General features: G+C 40.4%; 2 protein-coding genes across 7 annotated transcripts in view; one reads left to right on the forward strand and one right to left on the reverse strand.

Moving 5' to 3' along the window:
• The window catches only part of CCDC146 (coiled-coil domain containing 146), a 109,137-nt gene extending 90,901 nt beyond the window's left edge, over positions 1-18,236 (forward strand). The window contains exons 9-18 of the mRNA XM_067746010.1: positions 1,364-1,459; positions 2,088-2,258; positions 4,772-4,860; positions 4,952-5,116; positions 6,355-6,579; positions 8,137-8,365; positions 12,405-12,533; positions 13,067-13,204; positions 16,397-16,645; positions 17,994-18,236. Of these exons, the coding sequence (XP_067602111.1) occupies positions 1,364-1,459; positions 2,088-2,258; positions 4,772-4,860; positions 4,952-5,116; positions 6,355-6,579; positions 8,137-8,365; positions 12,405-12,533; positions 13,067-13,204; positions 16,397-16,645; positions 17,994-18,197 (1,695 nt within the window). The 3' untranslated portion in view covers positions 18,198-18,236. The remainder of the gene's footprint in view (positions 1-1,363; positions 1,460-2,087; positions 2,259-4,771; positions 4,861-4,951; positions 5,117-6,354; positions 6,580-8,136; positions 8,366-12,404; positions 12,534-13,066; positions 13,205-16,396; positions 16,646-17,993) is intronic.
• A 2,018-nt stretch (positions 18,237-20,254) lies between these two features.
• Positions 20,255-24,616, reverse strand: part of GSAP (gamma-secretase activating protein) — a 91,639-nt gene continuing 87,277 nt past the window's right edge. For all 6 annotated transcript variants that reach the window (XM_067746007.1, XM_067746005.1, XM_067746006.1 and 3 more), the window contains 4 exons: positions 23,277-23,338; positions 21,630-21,731; positions 21,376-21,475; positions 20,255-20,975 (listed from right to left, as the gene is read on the reverse strand). In XM_067746007.1, coding sequence (XP_067602108.1) covers positions 20,884-20,975; positions 21,376-21,475; positions 21,630-21,731; positions 23,277-23,338 — 356 coding nt within the window. In that variant the 3' untranslated portion in view covers positions 20,255-20,883. The remainder of the gene's footprint in view (positions 20,976-21,375; positions 21,476-21,629; positions 21,732-23,276; positions 23,339-24,616) is intronic.

Below are 24,616 nucleotides of genomic sequence, written 5' to 3' on the forward strand. Positions count from 1 at the left end.
ACAAGTTCTATATATTGTTACATGGATTTCACAAGACCATGTCTCATCTTCCTAAGTCCAGCGCATGCTTCTCAGCAGCTAGCTCTCCATGCTAGGAGAGGCCATGGAAGGCAGGATGTCGTTGGGCATCTGTGGGTACAAAAGATGCTACTGCCAATGCACAGGTTCCTGATTGTTGGACATCCAAAGACACACTTCAGCTACTTCAAAAGAGTAGCGTAAACTTCAGAGGGATCCTGTTTAGTGACCTTCAAATCACTAGAGTATGATCTTCCCTTCCTGGGACAAATTTTAGTCAATATTCAATCCTGGTGCCTAGAAGTGTGTGCTGTCACAGTAGGAAATGAACCACATCAGATTGCTTTTGGTGTGAAGATCCAACTCTAAGTCTGCTCTGAGTCAAGTATGCACTCAGCACCCCAAGATAACCCTTCCTGTAACCCTGGATGGTACTCCTTCCCCATCAGTTGCTGCGTGTCCTCTTCTCTCTGCTCTCTTCTCCATCATAAAGAATCTGATAAGCTCATTCCTAATAAGACAGCAAAGACTGATAGAATAAGATGTTGCCCTCTCTTCAAAGTACTTCAACAGAGGACAAAAGCACAAGCCAGTACAACTGAAATACAATGGTGGAGTTTCAAGTATCAACAAAAAAGTTAAGAGGTTTTTCTTTTGTGTAAGAACTTTCCAGGTACTCAAACTACTACATAAGAGTAGCCAACTATTCTGTTATTAATAGTTCCAACTATTCTGTTAATAGTTCCTATTAATAGTTCCTAATTTGAAATCTATAGTGTTTCATAAATGAATTCAGATTTTATAAGTATAATAAATATCATTTGAATATGCATGTTTCCAAAGAGCTGAGTCATGAGTTAGAGAGGCAGTAAAATACAGTGTTAGGACCATGGGATCTAACTGCCTGGGTTCGCACATACGTCACTGAGGCAAGGTGCTTAAATGTCTTTGTTCCTCATTCTCATCTGTACAATTGGAGATAATATAACCTACCTCATGGGGTTATGTGAGGATTAAATAAGACCATATATATAAGCACTTAGAACTTTGCCTAACACATAGTCGTACTCTATAAATGTTAGCAACTGTTACTAGTAAGAGTTTTTATTTCCAAATGAATGAGAAATAGAATATTTGCAGCTGGTGAATTATAGATTTTTGACAAGTCTTCATATTTTAGTTTACCGTGACTTTATAAAGAATATTCAGCATAATAGGCAATTCCTTTAAGAGTAAGAATCATAACTTCCCTACCATTTGCAAAAGGTCGTGACAGGGTTGACTACATGACACTGAAGATTTCTTTCAATAGGTATAAATACCTATTTTCAACTCTGATTTCCAGATTGAAGCTATCCCTAAAGATGATTCTACATTAACTGAGAGAAGGCGAGAGCTCCATAAGGAAGTTGAAGTGGCTAAGAGGAATTTGACCCAGCAGGTTAGTATCAACTTTCACGTAAGCTTCTATCTAAGAATGATTAAAGCAAACTTGTGTTTTTAACTGTGTTCCATGAAACCTCATTAATAGGAGAGTCATCAAAGAGAATATGATCCTACTTAATGTGGGTCTGTTTCTTTATCTCAAAGTCCACGCCAAACCCATATTAAAATTTGGAGGAAAAAAAAAAAAGAATGTGTTTTAACCAGCAAAAATTATACAGATTCATGAGATTTTAAAGTAAAAAGGCTACTGGTTAAAAATGAACAATAAATGTTTTATTTCAGTCACGTCTAATTTCAAATTTTGCTTATTCAAGCCACTGTCAAAGTGTTTTAAAACATGCTTTTAAAAAATAAATAAACAAAAAAACCCATGCTTTTATTTCTCTTCAAAAAATTACTTGAAAATACAGTCTGAATAAGAAAAAGTTCTGCGTTAAACATGTTATCATGTTTGCACATTTTTTTAATGAGATAAAGAAAGTACTTGGTGCTAAGGCAGCAGAGTTACTTTTTGTGTTTTAACAAAATAATCTCTACATAGAAAATTTAAAAAGTAGTCTGAGATACTGGCCTTAGTGTATTCTTTCAAATAATGCATTATAATATTTGTGTTTTTTCAAAAGAAAATCCTATCAGAAGCTGAGTCTAAATTACTAGAACAGCAACTTGCTGAAGAAAACAAGCTTTTAAAGGAGCAAGAAAACATGCGAGAGCTGGTATTCAACCTTGTCCGTATGACTCAAATCAAAATTGACGAGAAAGAGCAAAAATCCAAGGATTTCCTGAAAGCTCAGGTAACTGCATTTTTGTAACCATCCACTAATTACCACAGGAGTCCAGGGTAGCCTCCTTTTAATACAATGTTCATCAGAAAACTATGATTTTAAGTCCCCTTCAAGTTCAGTGACTATACAGCTTCCCTAAACAAAACCCAATCATGCACTGAAAAATATTCCAAGGATTCAACAGGCAACAACTAACAATCTAGAGGGGAAAAGAACTAGGTCAATGACAACAAGCAGAGGATTTGAACAGATGACAATTTCAGTAAGAATAAGGTGGATGCCTTCAGGGAACACAGCTGACAGGCGCACAGGCGCAGGTGTCTGTGATTCACCACCATCTCATAGTCCATTGTGATTTGCCCAGAACAACTCAGAAGCCACAGCATTAGACCACTCTCCTTCCCAAGTTCATCAAGCCAGCATCATTTAAACCAATCCTAGGACAATTACCCTTAGTAACTGCTTCACCCCATGACTTTCCTGGGCTCCTGACAAAGTACCAGAGCTGACCCAGTGCAACATCCCCAAACAAAACCAACAAGGAAACCAATAGCAAAAACAACCCTCCTATCATGCTAGCTAAAACTCTAATATTAGAATCATTTATTCCACATAAGGATTGTGTCCAGAAGTCCCCTGTTAAAAATGAATACGATATGACATGTTACTAAAATAGAATACCTGAATTTACCATGTGACCCAGATGTTGGCTCTTTCTGACTGCAGCTTTGTCTAATTCTGAGCAAGCATTCACACAGGGTAGCATTTCTTCTTGTTTTCCAGAAAGAACTCACACATCAAAGCATTCGTGAGCCATGAGGTTAAATACAGATGAGAGAAAACTGGGGTGAAGATCTACATCACACAACCCACAGCAAACTATTCAAATTGCCCTTTAACTGTTTATTTCCCACCTACCCACCCAAAACATTTGACAGAGAGAAACTAAAAGAAGTTTAGCATGGCTGGGGCATGGGAAAATGGGGAAAAGGGTGTCAAACAGTGAGACCAGAGAGCAGGAAAGGTCAGGTGGTGAAGGTCACTTAATCCCTATTGAGCAGTTTGAACCCTGGTCCCAGAAGCTGAGGCAAAGCCCAGAAGAGTTCATGGGGTAGTTGCGTTTCAGTAAAGAAAGGAAAGGCAGTGGACAGGGAGGAATGGGGGAAAGAAGGCTGCCTGAGGGGAGAACGAACAGGAGCAAAAGGAGGAGAGGAGAGGACAGAGGGATACTTACTACGAGGAACATGGATCTGTTTTATGAACTAGACCATTTTTTAATTAACCTCAAAAACTGATACATGTGTTATCTATGTGTGACTAATCTATGTCAGCCAAATCTCATTACTAAATGAGCTAATTCAATTCTCTAATTTCTCTCAAAGAAGATCAATTTCTCTTGAAATATGGAAATCAATAAAGGAAAAATATTGTTTTCCTTAAGTGTTCTTAGCGTTGGGAATTAGTCTGTTAAAGATCGGCTGTAATAAACTATAATTTCCTTAAGACAAGAGTCAATCTTATTTATTTTCACCTCTCATCCATATCCCTAAGATAAAAGGTGAAGGGGAAAAAAAGTCAATGTTACTACTACCTCCAAGATGGAGGGGATGACACTACATTTTTTATCTCTTTAATTCTTCATACACGCAGTTACTTAAATAATATTAGTTTCTTCCTGACTCCCGTTCTCACTGAGAACAACATAAAATTGCTACATGTCAATCTTGGCTCTGATGCCTAGTTTCTTTTGAATAACCATATGGGTTTTGCTCTCGCGGTCCTTAAGAGAAGGCCAGCAGAAACTATTTCCTCTGGTTTCTACTAGCAAAATACTGTACTTCTTTGAATACGTTTCTCACCCTAGATAAAGGGCCCAGCATCTTTGTATTTGAAGAACGTAACTAGCGCATTTAACATTTGGTATATGTTGAGCACTTTGGAGATATAACTGCCGTCTTTTAAAATATTCATGTGTAATCTGTTTTTCAGCTCCCTATGGGGTTAGGCTCAGCATGGCGCTTCATTGTGCAGGAAAACACACCCACCGTACAAACAAATGGAAAAGCACTTTAAAAGCATGGCTTCAGTCTCACAAAATATCACAGAGCCTTCAACTCATAACATTTATCAAAACTGACTCCAAGTCCCCTTCTCTCATCCATCTTCCACAAATTCCTCACTCACCCACCCCGGCTGTGCTGTCCACAATCATTCCTCCGCTCTTCAAAAGTTTCCCGAACTTTTCCTCAAACCAACCTGGGCAGTCTCCTTTCTTTTCCTCCTCTCTCGATCTTTCTCTCCTTTAATTAACCTTCTGTCCTAGCCAATGTGATTCAGTTCAGCTGGCCAGGCAATTTTCATCCCCCTCCCCCTTTCCTCTTCCCCGTGATCTGCACGACCCAGCTGATGAAGATAGAATTGTCCTTAATGGACAGTAATGAGATGGGTTGAGGCTGGGAGTATCCATATGCTGTTGGTGGTAGACTATTTTTAAAATCTCACTATTAATTTCTATATTTCAGCAAAAATATGCCAACATTGCTAGGGAGATCAAAGCAAAGGATCTTGAAATCCGGATACACAGGAAGCAAAAACGAGAAATTCATCGGAGGTAAAAGAATTACATGAGGACTTATCTAGTTGGCTGGGGGAAGAAAAACCTATTTATTTCACAAATTTCAAAAACACTTGTATTTTCACAGACTCAGAGAGTTTGCTAAACTGTATGACACTATTCGAAATGAAAGAAACAAATTTATTAACCTACTTCACAAAGCTCACCAGAAAGTCAATGAAATAAAAGAAAGGCATAAAATGTCATTAAATGAACTGGAAATTTTAAGAAATAGTGCAGTTACTCAAGACAGGTAAGTGTTCTAATAACTACTGTCCTTTCAAAGGTTTCTCTTCGGAGTCATTAAGTGATAAAATACCCTGGGGGATGATGAAATAGAAAATAAGTCTTTTACAAAACTTAGAAAAGCCCTTGCTCACACACCCCACTTTACAGCTGACAAGCATCTGAATGTGATTCCTTATGCTTCTGTTTGGGAGCCATATTTAAGTGGATGGAAAACTATACTCTGTAACTATGCTCACTTCATTTTCATTTACTCATCTACAAATAAAAGCACAAATTTGACAGTTTGCATTTAATGTTAGAAGACACTCAAATGTTCATAAACCAGCATCCCATGATTGTAGGTGTGAAGCATCTAATGAGCTTATGTGAGGCAGTATGGCGGGGTGGTTAAGAGAAGGGGCTTTCTAGACCCAAACCCCAGCCCTGCCACTCATTAGCTGTGTGATCTTGGGTAAGCTATGCTAGCTCTCTGGGCTCACTTTTTTTACCCATAGAAATAGTCCTTTATATAGGACTTTTTGTTATTAAATGAATTAATCCAATGGTTGTTTTTTTAAACTTTATTATTTACCGTGTGCCAAGATCTGGTAGAATCTTTCACCTGTATTTAGTCCCTGATCCACAGAGTCTATACAACCTGAACTTTTTCTGGTGGCCACTATTGCCCAGTTTCCTTTTAAAAAGATATTACAAAACGGGCTCTTGTGTGTGGGGTAGTGGAGGGGGGTTGGGTGGGAGTAGAGGTGTGAGGGGATTGGTATGAAAAGGCAAATCTAACATCCTAATCAGTTTCTCATCCTACATGAAAGTAAAATATCATTTATAGAGGCCATGCATTCATTCAGCATTTATTGTGATGCTATATTGAGTCAGGCACTACCTTAGGTCCAGTGGACATTGTCAGATATAACCGCCTCCACCCTCAAGATAGCAGAGTCTCCTGGGGATGACAGAGCACTAAATGAATCACTTAAGTCTCTTGCTTTGATAAATTGAGGCAGCAGACACTTGGGGCACAAAGGAAAGCTGTCCTAATCCAGATAAGGGCAAATCGGAGACCTGGGAAATTACAGAAGTTCCTGAAGAGTATCATGTGATGAATATCGTTACTACTATTGTCATTTCAAGGGACACACTAAATCAAGAGCTACCTTGATACTGCTTGTGTTTCAGAAGTCTTTATTGTTTTTAAAGAAACTAAAGGAAATTATATTCGTACCCATTTTCTCATTATTTTTAAAGAAAGCTACAAAATTCTATGCTGAAGCATGCCAACAACATTACCATCAGAGAAAGCATGCAAAACGATGTGTGCAAAATGGTAGCAAAACTTCAGGAAATGAAAGAGAAGAAGGAAGCCCAGTTAAATAACACTGACAGACTTGACAACATGATCACAGTGATTGAAAAGGAGATGGCGCAGCTTCGCAAAAAATACGAAAAAGCCGTTCAGCGTCGAAATGAAAGGTAAAAACCAGGAACCTAATGGGAGAGCAAAGCACCCAGAGATCCGATTTAGAAATGTTGCACATTTTTCCCTAGACTTGACAGGGGATAGTGAGGGACATTTGACACTCAGGTTTCATCAGCCTTTGCAGGGCGGGGAGGGGGCTGTGTGCTTTCCCTGAAAATAAGAAACTCTGTCCTCGTAAGAAAGACAGCCAAGAGTAGGGTTTGGCAAGTTGCTCGCTTAAGGATCAAAGTCCTTTACCAGGCTACCACTCAGGATCAGGATACCATCAAATTATTTCAGTATAATTGACATAAATAAGTCTTTGGATCTTGTATTCACTTGGGCGACAGGTTTATTCAATAAGCCATTCACCCAGTTCATTTTCTCAGCAAGAGTAGCATTATTTCTCCCAGCTATAATAATATTATTAATTGATTACTACTTAACAGTTTTCCCAAGTTGCTTGTGTTCTGAGAAATCTGGTGCATGAGATTGTAGAGCCCTGTAGTAATTACATCAGGTATTAGATTTTTTTTCCTCAAACCTTGATTGTGTGCTGTTCTGTGTAAGGCTGTGTTCTGTGTTAAGTGCTGGGCCCTGAAAGTTCTAAAAGGTGGTAACGCATCACACCTGGCTTCTGTTGTCAAGAGAATAAAGCAGCTCATGAGATGAGCCAGTGAATGGCAAATGAAACAAAATACAGAGCTAAGATTAGCCACATACACCCCTGGGCACACATGTTTTGAGGGAGGAGAGACAGGGAAAGAGATAGAAGCAATTAAAGATGCACTTGGGGATAATGGATACACACGGTGTGGGGGAAGAACTTCAGGGTGTGACGAACACCACTTTTTCAAAGGGCTGGCAGGTGTTCTCTCTGGGGAAATAAAAAAAAAGTCCTCTTATTTGCCTCCTGGCACAAACCAAAGCATTTAGACAGTGTGCTCCCAGGCCCTGGTCAGTTCTGGGGCTGGAATTAGAAAATTCTTACTTTGTTTCTTCCCCACAGTCTCCTCACAAGGAGGGGTCTTTCCTCTGGCATGATTACAAAGGGCTATAATCATGGGGATTTGCCTGTTTATGGGGAAATGTACATCAGAAATATTTAACTTTAAAAGAGCCTAATGGTCCTGGCAAGTTAGATAGAACAGAATAGCTGCCAGAAACGCATTCCCTGGCCCCCTGCCTGGGTACTTCTGGCCAGCCCTTGGCTGGCAGGTCTGGCCCGTGAAAAGGGTCTGCAGAAAATCAGACCCTGGGATCACATCGTTCATGCGTGGGGAGTGACATTCTTTTCCACCCCAGGAGGACCGCTGGGACTTGCAGAGATACTGTGGCCGGCCAACGACATGGTCAGCTGAGTCCAGATTCTACACAACCCTCTCTCTCCCATGCCCAGAAAAATTCAAAATGTGGAGTTTAACTAGAAAGCCAACAGTGAATATCTATTGTCTCCTGGAATCACGCAGTGTTGATGTGTATTTTGCACCCAAATCCAGAGAGAACCACAGTGACTAGTAAAACGGTGGCCTCAACATCCTCTTAGCCTCTGCCTCTCAATCTGACCATAGTGGTGTTCAGCTGATAGAGCGGGAAGAGGAAGTGTGCATTTTTTATGAAAAAATAAATATCCAAGAGAAGATGAAGCTACATGGAGAAATTGAAATACACGTCCTGGAAGAGAAGATCCGATTCCTGAAAGTGAAGATTGCGGAGAAGCAAAGACAGATTCATGTGACCCGGAAATTGCTGCCAGCCAAGAGGGCTCTGGATGCTGATCTAGCAGTGCTCCAGATTCAGGTGGGAAAAGTGTTGACGACACACGTCCTGGGAACATCTGCTGCTGTCTTCTTTTTTTTTCCTCCTTTGTTGCTTTGTAGGTCATATAAGTTCTTACATGTAAATCAAGCCATGCTACTCCTGGTACCTACAAGAACTCTTGAGTTAAATGTCCTGTTTAAAAATGCCTTTGAACACTGCTCCAGGGTAGAATCTGTGCTTCAGGCATCTGAGCTACAGATTATCTTTTTATCCCCCATGAAGCACTTTCTGCCTTTCTTGGAATTTAGACCTCCCCAAATCTCAGCTCTAACTCAGCTGCTTCAGAGCTCAAAACTTCAGTAAGCCAGGCTTTCACTACGGCCAGCATAATTGGGGTTTTTTTTGGTTTGTTTTTATTTTTATTCATAATTATGTTTTTGATGCTTGCTGGAAAGATCCTGCAGACCATCTAGCTCTCTTTTTTTGTTTGTTTGTTTTTGCGGTACGCGGGCCTCTCACTGTTGTGGCCTCTCCCGTTGCGGAGCACAGGCTCCGGACGCGCAGGCTCAGCGGCCATGGCTCACGGGCCCAGCCGCTCCGCGGCACGTGGGATCTTCCCGGACCGGGGCACGAACCCGTGTCCCCTACATCGGCAGGCGGACTCTCAACCACTGCGCCACCAGGGAAGCCCTAGCTCTCTTATTTTTGATTCTCTTTGAAATTCTAGAACCAAGATTGTTGTTTCTTATTAATGGGTAATCGCATATAATTAGACTCCTTATTAACCCCTGTAGTTTCCCTGTAATTTAATAACTTGGCCTCTGACATGGCCTTTTTAAAAGTGGAATAAAGTCATAAAATTTAAACATAAAACAGCAAGTAAATAAATAAAACCATAAATATAAAGCCATTTTCTTCACATGTAATAATTATACTTTTTTCTTAATGAAAACAGAAGAAAAAATTAAACTAAACAATTCGTGGCCTAAACTTTTATCCATTGACTCAGTGTAGCTGGAATACATTTTAACCTATAACATGTTTTCTAAAATGTCGGGTTTAGGGACTTCCCTGGTGGTCCAGCTGTTAAGACTCCACCTTTCAATGCAGGGGTGTGGGTTCCATCCCTGGTCCGGGAACTAAGATCCCACATGCCATGGGGTGTGGCCAAAAAATTTAAAAATAATAATAAAATGTCAGGTTTGCTTTCAGATTTTTTTCTGATTATAAAATTAAGACATACTCTGTTAATGAAGTTTTGAAAAAAATACAAAAAATTTAAAGAAAAAAATTCTATCCCCAACATATAATCACTATTAAAATTATCAGAAATCTGGACCGTTTCTAGGTCGTTTTCTAGGTTTACAAGTAAATGGTTTTCATTAGCTCATGCTATAGACACAGTTTGGGGTCATTTTTTTTTTAATTTAATCATGTCATGGGATTCACAGGACTTTATGGAACTGAATGATGGTTCTACTTTCATATTTTATGGCATTTCAACGTGTAATATGCTATACAGACGATAGGATCTTTCATTTTGCACAAATATGGTAAGGTTTTGATTCCAGTGTTTGTTTCTTTAGCCATATGTTCTCCCATTCACTTCTTCAACAAGTGTAGCCCTGAATTAGATGGACTGGCTGGAACATCCCCCAGGCCTCCCCCAGGTCTCCCACAAAGCCTCCCCAGGATTCCTGCAGCTCTGACTCCTGCTTCCAATTAGTGGTTCCTTTGGGGGATCCGCTCATCATCCTGACACACAGTGCCTGGGCCACTTCTGTGCCACTTCAGTGCAGACTCGGGACTGGTTCCAACTTCCGCCTACACCTACACAAGACCATTCATGCCAAGCCTGTGAACTGACTTTATTGAAGAATTGGGGCACCAGTGTGAGGGGGTACATTAAAGAAATGCAAAGAACTTCAAATGAAGTATCAGACAAGTATGCCTTCCCACGCCACCACTGGGAACAGTCCCCCAGGTGTACTACCCCATGCAACACCCTAGCCTAGTTCCATTTCACTGGCTTGCCTTTCCATCTTTCACCCCCCATCTCCCCTCCACAGCCTTACTGTCCATGTTGCGCCCCAGGCACCCCACACTCGTCTCACTCCGTTTTACAGAATAATTCGGCTCTCTCCAGGTCTTTCCCAGAACACACTTTCAAGGACATCTTCGCCCATGCTACATGATCAACATGCCCAGCAGAACAAAAGGACTTTAAATCCAGTAAGATCCACAACAGAAAAAATTCACTCTGTACTATGGAAGCATTTTACTTGTGTTAATTGCAAATTAATACTTCTATTCAATAGATTAAAATAGATAAAATTGGTTCTTCTTAAAATATATATATATACTTAGCATTTATTATATAAAACCAGTAATCCGGTATAAAATATGAATTCAGTTTACCCAAGAGGAAAATACTATGCATTCAATGATAGTACACCCTGCCTGGTGTGAGCATTTATCATTCTGACTGCATATGAATTGAAGCATAGGGACTGTGTATTATCATCAGCTCCGTGTTCTACCAGAGTTAGTTCTAAGCTTAAGAACAGTGGAATAGAAAGTTTCGCATTAGTCTTCAGACTGCACCTAATTATTTAATTGTATACTCAGCACTAATCACATGGGCCCTTTGAAGGACACCGTGTGAAATTTCAAGCTTCAAGCAAGCTGTTTTTGTACCTTGCCGTTTAGTGCCAGATCTCCGTCATATCCTGTTATTTGTTATAGCTACAGTGTTTTGTGTTTTTTTTTCAATCTTCCCCTTTTTTGTATCACTTTCAGAATTCTCTTAAGGTTTGCTTTTTTTTTGGTTGCTTGAAAGTTTTTAATCGTCCAAGGATTATCATAAGTCACATTTTCCTGCAATATTTTACTTGTAATAATAGCCTGTTTTTAGGGCTCCTGGAAGTCCTGTGAACTGTTTTCGGACACAAGAGCACTATTTTATATCGAAAAAGGATACGGTTTTTCCTCAAGGGCCCACGGGGAAATAAGATCAATCAAGGCGCCACTTTGATAAGCAAGCACCATATATCTTTTCTTATCTAATTTCCTAATTAACAAAAGGAGACATTAAATGTTGTTAGTAACAAATACAACAAATACACATACATGGATACGTTATTAACTCCCTATTAAGGGCAATTAAGTGTGGAGAGACAGGAAGAAAAACAATATTCACGTCACCATTTGAAATTCTTTTTGTCGGGAGGAGGAGAGTAAGTTTAAAAATTTAAAGTACTCTAAATATATTATCTCGTTTAATGGATCAATCCCATGAGTTTGGGACTTATTTTCCCATTTGATAGTTGAGGAAACTAAGGTTTAGAGAAGGTAAATGATTTGCCTGCGATTAAACAGATTTTCAGTAGGAAAGCTAAAGGTGATGGCTTGGTTTTCACTGTGTTCCACATCCCTCCCTACAAAACAGCTAAGTGTGGCTGCCACTCCTGCTTGAGAATTTCTGTATTTCTTCATCCACCTCCAAAGTCTCATTGAGTCAACAAATATAGTTGAATATATAACACATTACATTGGGTGTTTACCAAAAAAGATACAAATAGTTCGGGCTATTCCTCACAGACTGTACACTGTGTTGACCTAGTAATTAAGAATTTTACTTTTCTTTGGGAAGCCATTAAGCCTATTGCCAGCAAAGGGTTTTAAACTGGAGTCTAGTATGTTGTGTACCCTGTATGCTGTGCTGTCTGCCTTGGCCCCTGTAACAACATGCAATAAAGAGGTCAAGTCTGTATAGTCGGAGCTCTGCAACCACACAGCATCCCGGGAGTATAACACAAAATGGGAAGCAATAAAAGGACTGGTTGTAAAGTCAGCTATTTTGATGACCCAGAAGTCACTGCCTTGCTTTGCAGAGTCAGTTAACAGGCATCTTCCTCTCTGTACCACATGTGAGTAGAAACATTGCTTAACCACAAGTCCCAGCTGATGGGGTGTTAAGAATTCCCTTCCACCTTTGCCTGGAAAGACCCTAAAGACATTGGGCTATGTGACTTTAAGATTTACTGAGCAAAGTTACTGTTTCTTTCTTGTTTAATAGTTTTCACAGTGTACAGACAGAATAAAAGACCTGGAGAAACAGTTTATAAATCCTGAGGGTGAGAACAGAACACGCTTCCTTCCAGGGAAAGATATGACCAAAGAAGAAATGATCAAAAAAATGGATGCGGTAAATGTCCTTTCTTAAAATAGCATCAATTAGCCCCTGTTGATCAGTGTCACAGATATCTGTGGTACAGTTTCATGTTATGAGGATTCATCCCTCATTATTCTAGTCACTAATATAGTCCTTTCATTGCAATCTAGTAACGAAACCTAAGCTTGACTTTAGATGCTTGCCAAAAAAGTTAAAACCTGAGTGCTTTCAAAATGCCCATCTCTGTCTCACGGCCCATAGGAGCAATTCTGGCATCGTGAATGGATTAATTTGTCTTCCCGATGGGAGCATATCAGAGGAATGGCAACGTGGAAGCTAGACGGAGCTGAGAGGGCCATTCTTTGCCATGGGGAGGAAGAAGTGCCACAGCTCTCGGGGGCGGGGGTCAGGGGGTGAGGGGAAGTCTTGACTTTGTCCAGTTCATTGAGTCATTAATGTTCATTAGTGAAGTCTCCCTTCATTAAGGGGGGAAAATAGTGCTCTAATTAGGAAAGATTTTGACTTGCATGACTTTTTTTTCCTATTGAAATTCTTTTCGACCGTAGCTGGAACTACGGCTGGCCAAGAAGGAGGAGAAGTTGCTGGAGAAAGATTTCATCTATGAACAGGTCTCCCGGCTCACGGACAGGCTCTGCAGCAAAACGCAGGCCTGCAAGCAGGACACACTGCTCTTAGCCAAGAAGGTCTGCCCAAGTCCCCGCCTCCTCTCTTCTGTCCTTCCTCCTCTATCACCTTCCATTTTCCACAGACTGCTTCATTTATTGGGGGAAGCCCCGGAGAGATTAGCCTTTATGAATAGATAAAGACAAAGAATTAAAATTTAAAATGTAAAGATGACTCCTGGAGAATTGTCCAAGATAAGTTTCAGTCTTGTGCCCTGAATGAATTCTCATTATAGTGGGAAATCCTAAACCTTTCAATGACAGTATACAAGTTTCACTTAATAGGGTACCTACTCAAATATGACAGTCATTATCTTCCTATTTCATGAGACATGTTAAGTCCTTTCTAGTTCCTTGTGAAGGGAGGGCCTCATTTATCCAGCGGTCTGCATGGGAGCTGCCTGAATCCAGAAGTAGCCAGAAGGCAGCAATGGAAGGGGACCATTAAAGAGAACAGCAGTCACACAACTCCCTGGGGTGGAGCCCCCACCCAAGCCTCACTAGTGAGGAAAGGCCAGTAACGTGGGGCTTCCTAATTCCATAAGCTTAAAATACCAGGGCTTCTGATCCAAAGCTACAGGGTCAGGCAGGGACTGCTAGAAGCTATAGCAGGAGGAGCAGCCAGCAGGAGGGAGGTTGGTGATTCGGACGCAGCAGGACTTTGCACCATCAGGCATCAGATGGTCTGCTGCCTGCTTGGCGCCCCCGGCCCCTTGCAGCATCCCTCTGTGACAGTCCAGGGTTTTTAGTCAGTCAGCAACAGTCACTGGAGCTGCTGAGTGCAAAAGGGAAAGGGACACATTGTCCACACCATGTAGTGTGGGGAGACAGTTCAGAAGACGCCATGAATGATGGTGTCACCCACTGTGGGCTCCTGGGGGCAGTGACTGTTCCTTATTCTTAGTTTCCCCAATGCCTCGCATGTGCTAAACTTTAGAAAAACGTTCGTTGAATAAGTTAACAGTCCCGTTTTAGAAACAGTTCTGGCACACTAAACTACTGCAAATCTCAAGGCTTCTTGGCCATTTTTATTTGGCTTTACACTTCCTCTAATAGACTGATGAGGCCAACAGCACTTGTGCAAATCTCAATTTACCTCACAAAATAAGAAATGTTAAGACTTCTTTAGGCTCATGAACGTTGCCTGAATTAGCATGTCTGAAGTTTCTTTAAATGTTGCCTTCCTTTATTTTGCAAAATGAATTTGCCTTTCTTTGGGGGAAGCTGGTTTTTGCTGAGGCCTGCTTGTCAAAGCTGATGGCAGAGTCCCTCCAGAAGTCAACTGTTAAGCCAGAGAAACACAAATGGGAGCTGCCGACACAATCCACATGACCAAGAAGTTTCCAGCGTTACTGAGTCCTGTCCTCATGATTTATCTCCCTTTCCGTTCCCCACATTCCATGCTCTCTACCTGGCTTTCTTCCTCCTCCATTTAAAATAATCTCCTCAGAGTAGGCAGAGCTGGAAGACAGAAAGACATTCAGATCCCAGATCTGTGACTTACCAACACTACCAAGTGACGTTGAGAAAGATACATAAATGGTCTTAAAACTCAGTTTCCTGATCTGTGAAATGGGTGTGATATCAGCTAAAGTGGTGGCAAGCATCACATAGTCGAGCAGAAGTGGGCTGGCCCTTGCGGGTGTTCAACAAGGTTGCACATCTCATCTCTAATCTATCTTAGAGAGCTTATGGCTCCTCTTACAAGTTTCCCAAATGAACAGAAAATGGGAAATCTCAGCAAAGACTCAGAGAACCCAGAATAATACCATCCTTTTTTTTTTTTTCATTTATGGAGAAGGGAGGTTGGTTAGTTATAAACACACTCAAGTGTGCAATGACTAGTTAATAAAATTTAAAAGAGAGATAATGACTCATCACTGAAGCTTTGAATGCCTGTCATTTTTATTCAAATTATGCTTCCTGAAAACTAATGCAGTATAGAAGTTATAGAAATTTATATTCCCTATTCCCTTAAAGAGACAAAGTTTTCACATAATAATTGGTCATTATATTTTCAGAGGCACGTAAATCACCAGCAGCAACGTTTCTGTAAGCAAATGTACACACAGACCAGTATATACTCTATTAAGAGAAGACAGTATTTTGAGGTAGGGTGTAGTTTTTGGACGCTCATATTCGTGTCTCAATTTACCTTGGTTCAAAGGAATGAACAATTAAAAGAGACTAAGAATTGATTCATTCCTTCATTCGACAAACATTCAATTTTAATTTTGTCTCCTATATTCTAAGCAGTGGGAACCTCATGAATAAAACAAACAGTCCTTGTCCCCATGAAGAGTACGTTCTTGTAGGATGATAGGCTATAACCAAATAACCAAATACATTTATATTATAATGTCAGTAGTGAAAGGATATGAAGAAGTAATAAGACAGGGTAATGTGACACTGAGTTTTGGCGGGTGGCGGGAGTCACCTCTTACTGCCTCACCAGCCCTCGGCCACACTGAAAGGCCGTGCTGTGGGCCAGAAAGCTTACAGGAACCACCAATTCCACTTTTACTTCTTTTCTGTCTTTTAAAATCAATTTTCCCACCTAGTCTTACCTTTTAATTCTTTGATAATAAATAGCTTATATGAAAAGGGAAGCACACATACACAACTAGGAACATTTCTTTTCAAATTAGTGGCCAGACTGTCCAGTTCAGCTCATGCTTGCCTATGACCTCATAATGATGCATCCTGGGAATTACGATCAATAATACACACACACTGAAGTGTGATAGTTTCCATTAAAAATCATCACGGATGCTGATTACCTTACTTAAGCAAGTGTATTAATAACTAATACAATTCTGTTCTACCAGATTTTCCCCCCTGCTTAAGTGGCAAACTAATAACATGGCAAAATTAGGCCAGAACTTAGACATCAAGAATACCCTTTCCTTTGTCCTTATCACCTCTTAAAAATAGAGACACTAAACTATTCCCCTCAATACTACCCACCTGGAAATCCAGTAACTAGATGAACAGATCTCTTTCTTCTCCCTCCTCCTTGTCCTATTTCACAGCCAGGGTGTTGGGCTGAATCTCTGAGGTCTCCTCCAGTTCTTATTCTCTGTGAATTCCCACTTAAACTCTCCTTCCTTCAGGGAAGAATGCCCACCTTCAGAGACAGCCAGAAGCCTGCCATTTTCTTCAAGTCTTCATGGAATGTATACATAGGCTAAGCCTTGGGCTTTTTAATTCTAGATGAATGGCTACCAGAAAAAGATCAAAGATGCTACTGAAAAAATGATGGCTCTTGTTGCTGAGCTGTCCATGAAACAAGCTATGACCATTGAACTCCAAAAGGAAGTCAAGGAGAAAGAAGACTTCATCCTCACTTGCAACTCCAGGATGGAAAAGGGTCTGCCCCTCAATAAAGAGATTGAGAGAGAATGGTTGAAAGTACTTCGAGATGAAGAAATGTATGCCTTGGCCATCGCTGAAAAGTCTCGGGTAAGCTATGGCTTCTGCGTTGCATTTGTAAAATGTGCCGGGAAGGGCTGCTGCAGGGGTTGTCAATCCTCCCAAAATATATGAAAATGTTCTACTCTACCACACACATAGGCCCAGCAAGTCATTAGAAATAAGTTTTGCTTTTTTAAGATATTACGTAGGCAAGCAAAGTACAACAGTCCAAAGGGTCAGAATATTCCCTGGAGAACACTGGGTGGGCATCAAGTCCCACCCCACAGTGTTCTATCCTGGGCTGGCATGGTGAAGACCAGGACCTCCCATTGGCATGGCAATGACCAGGCTGGCACTGGTTTTATCCTAGGTCTCTAATCTCTGTCTTTGCACCCTGGCTCAGACCATACTTTACTCTTCAATGTATCTGCTGTGGCCACCACAGCATATTGTGAGGCCTCAAGCGTATTATGGTTGTCACAGGCTTCTGCAGACTCTGCACCTGGTGCAGAAGCTACGATTAGGCTTCAGTACCACCCTTCTCCCACCAAAGACCTAAGTCTGTCACTGAGCACCTACACACTGGGGGCTCAGTTCTTATTCCTACTCCCATGACCTTTCGATAATCTTAGAGTGGAATTAGGCATCTCTTTCTGAGGAGACTACATCCTGGGGGCCTATAACTCACTCTCAGACTACAGAGCAGACATCCCCAGAAGATCACCATTCCCTCCCTAACCCAAGAAAAAGGTGCATTCCAAACACATACTATGAATTCCTGAAAACAGGGTCTGATCTGTCATTCGTATGCTACCTGGGATTATATTCTTGAGGGCATTCAGACTTTACCCGTGGTGTCCCAGCTGTCATTTACCTGTCTCCATTTTTTCAAATTCTTTTTAATGCTATAAGAGACTCCTCTGTTTTCCAGAAACACAGGCAGAATCTTGAGGCTCAAAGCAAGCCGCTGACCACTTCTTTCCACTGGTTCTACTTTACTCCTTATCTCCTCCTTTGTACCATTTGCTCACCAGTGACCTACCAAAGGAAACAGATTATCCTGCCTTTGTCACAAACATGGAAATAATTAGTGTTTAATGAAAGATACTGTTTGGAATGTACCAAATTTAGGTCCCACCAACCAGTTTATGGTAAACCCTAAACCCCAGGAGTACAGTGATGCTTGAGCAACATGGGTCATTCCAATGAGACGAAATGTGTGTGCAGGTGTGCGTGTTTGGTGACGCACCCTCACACCCTCTTGTCCCTTTGGGGAATATCGGCCAGCAAGCATAGCCGAAGGCTGCTCAGACCCAGCTGTGTCTGATGGGCCCTGAGGACGAAGCGACTTTACCTGAGTTTTCAAAAACTGAAAAGGATAAATCATTCTTTGCAGGAGTTCTTGGAAGCAGAAAATCGCCAGCTGCCCAGTGGTGTTTACACAACTGCGGATCAGCGTCCAAATGCCTACATCCCAGAGGCAGAGTCCACTCTTCCTCTGCCAAAACCGTACGGCGCTTTGGCTCCTTTTAAGCCCAGTGAACCTGGGGCCAATATGAGGCACATAAAGAAACCTGTTATAAAGCCAATTGAAATCTGAACATGTGAACCAACCCAGGCTTCTCAAGGAGGCGCTTCAACCAGGCTTCTTCACATCCACAGCTGGAAAACGTCAGCGTAACAGCTCTAAATTACAGAGTATCCACAACATATGCTTCCTTCCTATCACACTCACCAATTTCTTTCTTTTTCACTTTATCTCTTGATTACATTTCAGAAATATATAGTAGACTGGGTGCTACAAAAATGCAATAAAAATAAATACCTTTTCAGCGAAGTACAGAAATTGGCAGAGTGGTCTTTGTTTATTAAAGAAAGAAAAGCAGATCCTGTTCAATGTACCCACTTTTAAGAAAAAGAAAGAATGGTTGAAAAGGAAAATAGCCCAAGTACTGCAGGGGCGTAACTCACTTTGTTAAATAAATAGTTGCATTGCAAGTTGATGTCAGTAAATCTAAACTGAGTGAAAAGCAGTAGAGAAGCTTGTCTTTTTTAAAGTGATGTTATAGTGATTCTTTTTACAAATAAAGAATCCTTTTGGGCAAAAACAATTATGCCCTAATTTATCTTTCTTATAAATCTAGATTTTCCACCATGTTATATGCAAATACACTTGTGATTACTTTGTTCTGATACCAGATTTTTCAAAATTTCAATGAAGATATTTATAATTTTGCATGTGAAAGAGAAAATGAGGCCAGTTCCACTGATTTCATTACTCTAATATTATTGTATTTCACCCAAGTATATTTTGCTAATTCTGTTTACTTTCTCACATAAAAATATAAAAGTAGATTTGAAACCAGTGATTTTACATTCATTAACATGCTCAAACTATTGTTATTTCATATTGTTATCAGTTATGAATTTCATTTCACGACTCTGGGAGTGAGAAATATCACATTCATTTATTTTGCTAAATCAAACAAATTCTGTTCCAAGCCCCCACCCAGACAGAATGGAGGGAAATTGAATCTCATTCTCCGTCTAGGAGTCCTGAATCTAACCTGACTGCTTTGTGAAGTCATTAAAAAGCAAATCCTTGAGAGAGCCTATAACAAGTAACGCTGTGTAAGCTGTGTGCTTAATGCAAAGAAATACTACAAACTTACACACAGTTGCTGTGTTGTAGGATCAGTAATTAGGGATTCAAAAAATAAACACACAGGAAGTTTAAATAGATAGGAAGGAAAAATAATTTTTAAAAATTACAAAGGTTTGGATGCTTAAATATTACAACGTGTGCTACTGGTCCAGAGGGTGACATGCCACTGTGCACTGGAATGGCCAGGGATCACAGTCAGATGGAACTTTTTATCTGGCCCTGAAGCATAAATAAGATTTTAGTAAGTGGAGGGGATTCCAGGAGGGGGAAATCGCCTGAGCAAGACTTGGAAGTAAGAAGACAAAAGTTCTGTTCAAGGCCCAGTGAGCGAGGCTGGTTGGAACAGGACGTTCGTATTGGGGAAGTGTATAAGGCCAGAATTTGGGAGATCTTGAATGTCAAAGAGTTTGGATTTTATCCTGTAATAAATGGCAAGCCACTGAAGGATTATGAGCAGAGGGGTGGCAGGATCAAAGTAGTGTTTATCTCTAATATGCATCAGATGAATGAGACTTCAGAAAGCAGCAGAAACAACCCGGGTGTGAAGAGGAAAGCGTAGGGTGATGAAAAATAATGACCTTATCAAGAGGAAAAACCAGCACCGCCTTGCTGATATGGCTCCAAGACTCTGAGCTTCAGTGACCATGAAATATTTGACCTAAATGGGAAATTCTGGAGGAGAGGATAATTTTTAGAATGATGATTTTAGAAAAGCTGAATTATTATACTGGCTAGTGATATTTGTAATCTTTAAAATTTCACAAGTTCAATGAGGGAAACGGTGTGAAGAGAAGAAAGCAAAGGGTTTTGGGCTTACCCCAGGAGTCAACTGTATTTATGGTCAGAACGTCACTGTAGAAGAGAGAGGGGAAAAAAAAAGAAAAGTGGGAGAACTCGTTAGGTGTCATGTGGGTCTTTGGGGGAACATGTTCATGGAGTCATGATTCTTGGTGGGAATAAAAGGCTATGTTCAAAGAACAAAGGAGTTAGGCTAAAACTTTCAGTGTTTTTTTTAAATGACAACATATTACTAAATCAAACTTTTATAAATATAAAAATAACTTTATAATATTAAATACAGTTCCATCTGAACGTTCACGAAGACAAATCCTACTCTATGTATGTATAAATTATTGTATTTTGCAAATTATTCCCTACTAGAATTAGCAGATTTGACTTAGTCCAAATTCAGTTTTTTTAAAAGTATCTAATTTCCAAAATAGAATTTTTCTACAACTTGTAATTTTTCTGCTTGTCATATGCTATTTTCAGTGACACAGCCAATTTTTGATTTTCTAAGCACTGTTCCTACATTTTTAAAGTATATTTTATTTCAGAGTATAATAGAAACTAGCTTTTGGCCTATGAGAGCGCTAGGAAGATCAGCCACTAGGAAGAGCATCACTTAGGCCACTTCATGCCCCCTTGGACTGGCTGCCATTTCTCTACACTTGACTGTCTAGTTCTGTCTGAACAAAGTACTAAACTGAAATTCAGATGGCTCAACAATGTATTCTGATTTTGGTTACCAGTTTAAAATATTGCTAAAGAATTCTCAACAGAAGTAGAGCTAACGAGGAAGAGAAAAATACTGGAAGCTGATATAACTGCATTTTCCCTTTTATAAGCCTAAAAGCATCGTGGTGTGTTTCAGAGCTGCTTCTTCTACGAATTTTGCGTCCACGTTGTCACATCCTTCAAAAGCATACAGAGCTGAAAGGAAAAAGAGAGAGAAGAGTTACTATGAAGCCATAGAACATTTATAATATTGTTCCCATACTTCACTGAAATCATAATTATTTTATATTTTAGTAAAACACATTATTCTGAGAATGTGTTGTTAAAATTTATTAAACCTCAGCACCAAGAAAGGCCATTCACACCAACCAAATGGGTTTTTAACCTCTTAATTCCTTTTAAAACCTGAAAGGTGGTTATTCCGTTGGTAATTTAGGTAGTAAATTGTGTATTGCTAATTAAAACCTATTGCAAGAAGATCCTACTTATAATTAGGGGATATTTTGGCAAGAAAAAGGTACACAGAAGCACATAGAGACTGACTGATGTGTCAGGGGAAAAACAGGAAAATCCTGAGAGCAGAGGAGTGACTTACCTGGATTGGAGGACTCAATATCTGTCAGTATTTCAATGAAGTAGTTCAGAGGCAGAAATTTTACACTGAATGATGACTTGTCCATCATAGAACTCCGGGGCTAAAAGGGAAACGGCTGTGGTATCAGCTGATTCTCCACAACAAGCACAAACTTAAAGTGGTGAGAACTACAACTGCTGTCCATATGCATATGTTAAAATGGGCAAAGAGGTTCCAAAATCATTTAGCGGGGCCTCTGCTCCACACAGACTCACCTGTTTGTTATAGTTCTGAAGCAGTTGCTTTACATGGTTCCGGGAAATAATGTTAGAACTCACAGGATGATCCCAAAGTCGACAGATCTTCTGACCTGTAAGCTATTTTTGCAAATTGAAAAATATGTAGAGGAGGATTTTTAGGGCAGTGAAAATACTCTGTATGATACTACAGTGTTAGATATATCTCCTTATATATTTGTCCAAACTCACAGAATGAACAACACCGAGAGTGAACCCTAATGCTAACTATGGACTTTGGTGATTGTGATGTGCAGTGTAGGTTCATCCACTGTAACAGATGGACCCATTCTGCTGGGGGATGCTGATAATAGGGGAGACTGTGTGTATGTGGAGGAAGGGGGTGTATAGGAAACCTCTGTACCTTCCACACTAAAAAATTTAAGTCAATAATAAAAATAAAAAGATGGAAAAATACAGAGAGGAGAATATAGCTCACAGCATTAAGTAAATTTATTTTATATCAATTCATAATTTTTTAAAATGTATTCCAGCTACTGAGTCTAAAAGACAGACTCTTTATGGTTAATGACCTCGGAGAAAGGCCATTTCCTATGAGGTATGCTTCTGAATTTTGAATAAATACTCCCTTAAATGCAACTCTGAGGAAAGCATTTTGTGTAGTGAGGCTGCCAAACTCTTTTTCTGAAATGGAGTTCATCTGTTACTCTTCAAAACTGAGTATCTGCATGCCAACCCCACGTGATATTTTGATATGAAGCTAAAGGTTATAGGCATGTACTCTGCCAGTGTCTCGCCCAGAAAATTTTAATTCCCTAAGGGTATAAGGCAAAAAAAAAAAAAAAATCAAATTTAGAGACCAAACTAAATGTTCAGAGATATTCCCCAGAGAGATCTAGCCATGGAAAATATGCTTTGTTTTCTATTCTTGCCTCTGCCTCCGTAAGCCTGTGAGGGCGAGAAGGTGTTATAAAGCAAGGCGATTAGGTCCAGGAAGGCATCAGACATCCCTTTGTGGGAGGATCGTGCCAGAGACATAAGTGCTCAACGTATGTAAATGGCACAGAGCTGGCCAAGGCCCTCATGGCCGGGAAGTCCGCAGAGTCAGAGGCTCTGAAGACCTTGCCGTGGAATGTCTGAATTTCACAGCATTTCTGATTCAGAGAGCTACAATACCCCACAAAAACAAGGAGTGCCTGTATAACCCTCTCCCTCATGTTTCTCATTTTTCCTTCAACCAGGAATGTTTTCCTGCCATGGTGCAAACAACAGTAAGAGGAAACGCAGCTCCAGAACCTTCTGACCTCACCTGTATTTCAATTTCTTATCAGTTTAAATGCCAAAAGCACATGTTTCCCCTCTGCCTCCCCTCAGACTCACAGACGTACATATTACTGTGGTTTCCTCAGAGGAGAAAACGGCTAAACATTCTAGGTGGGCCTGTGCCGAAGCAGCACACGCACAGCCAGGGAAGCAAGCACTCGGCAGGCCCAGTGGGAGCAGCGGACAGACAGGTAGGGATGGACGGGATTTCTTGGAAAGGGCCGAAGGGTGAGACAATTCAACTGACTTCGGCCCAAAGCCAGTAACTGCTCTTCCTGCAAGAAGAAACTGAAGGAGGGGTACATGCCAAGGCTTAGAAAATAGAATATACTTCAGGATTACCGGAGGAAGCCGCACAATGATGCTGAACTTTACTTTTTCATTTTTCTCTGTATTGTCCAGATCTACAAGAAAGTCAGAAATTGGCAAACAAAATAAAACAAAACAAAAAGAAAAAACCCAGTAATCTCCATTTTAATACCTGAGCAAGCTAATACTTCAGAGCTTCATCCTGGTAATGCATGTCCCAACCTTGTTTTTCAAGCCAAGTCTAACAACACTATGAAAATATTAGTTTGTGTCTCTCTGAATAAAAAAGGGATTTTTTTAACATCTTTATTGGAGTATAATTGCTTTACAATGGTGTGTTAGTTTCTGCTTTATAACAAAGTGAATCAGCTATACGTATACATATATCCCCATATCCCCTCCCTCTTGCATCTCCCTCCCACCCTCCCTATCCCACCCCTCTAGGTGGTCACAAAGCACGGAGCTGATCTCCCTGTGCTATGCAGCTGCTTCCCACTAGCTACGTATTTGACATTTGGTAGTGAGTATATGTTCATGCCACTCTCTCACTTCGTCCCAGCTTACCCTTCCCCCTCCCTGTGTCCTCAAGTCCATTCTCTAGTAGGTCTGTGTCTTTATTCCCATCCTGCCCGTAGGTTCTTCAGAACCATTTTTTCTTTTTTTTAGATTCCATATATATGTGCTAGCATATGGTATTTGTTATTCTCTTTCTGACTTACTTCACTCTGTATGACAGACTCTAGGTCCATCCACCTCACTACAAATAACTCAATTTCGTTTCTTTTTATGACCGAGTAATATTCCATTGTGTATATGTGCCACATCTTCTTTGTCCATTCATCTGTTGATGGACACCTTGGTTGTTTCCATGCCCCAGCTATTGTAAATAGAGCTGCAATGAACACTGTGGTACATGACTAAAAAGGGATTTCTTAATGAAGCTGCTGCTCTATATCAGGGAACAGCGTTGTGTAACAGGCTGCCAGTCACAGAGCAATTCTTCTGACTGACTTAAAACATGCAGCACCTTGAGGAATGGCAAATACTTCAATATATATTAACAAAACTCATCTATAAAATACCACAGTTGAATAATTTAACCAAGAGTCATTACACTACAGACCTTATTTCAAGTTCAAATTCCCACAGGCACTACACCTCTCATTACTTTTCCTTGCATTTCAAGTCTAACTTTGAGAGGACGGAGTTAATCAGCTGAAAGTAAGCCATTGCATGACATTTTTCTTGAGAAATAAGCCTTCAGTCTCCTATTCTCAAGTGCCCTCATGTACAGAAAAGGAGTCTAATAGTTGTGTACGGATTGAGAAGCCCTTTGGGGTCTCTTGAAGGGCAAAGGCACGGTGGTCCAAAGG

The sequence above is a fragment of the Pseudorca crassidens genome, chromosome 8 (assembly GCF_039906515.1).
Source record: "Pseudorca crassidens isolate mPseCra1 chromosome 8, mPseCra1.hap1, whole genome shotgun sequence".
Classification (NCBI taxonomy): Eukaryota; Metazoa; Chordata; class Mammalia; order Artiodactyla; family Delphinidae; genus Pseudorca; species Pseudorca crassidens.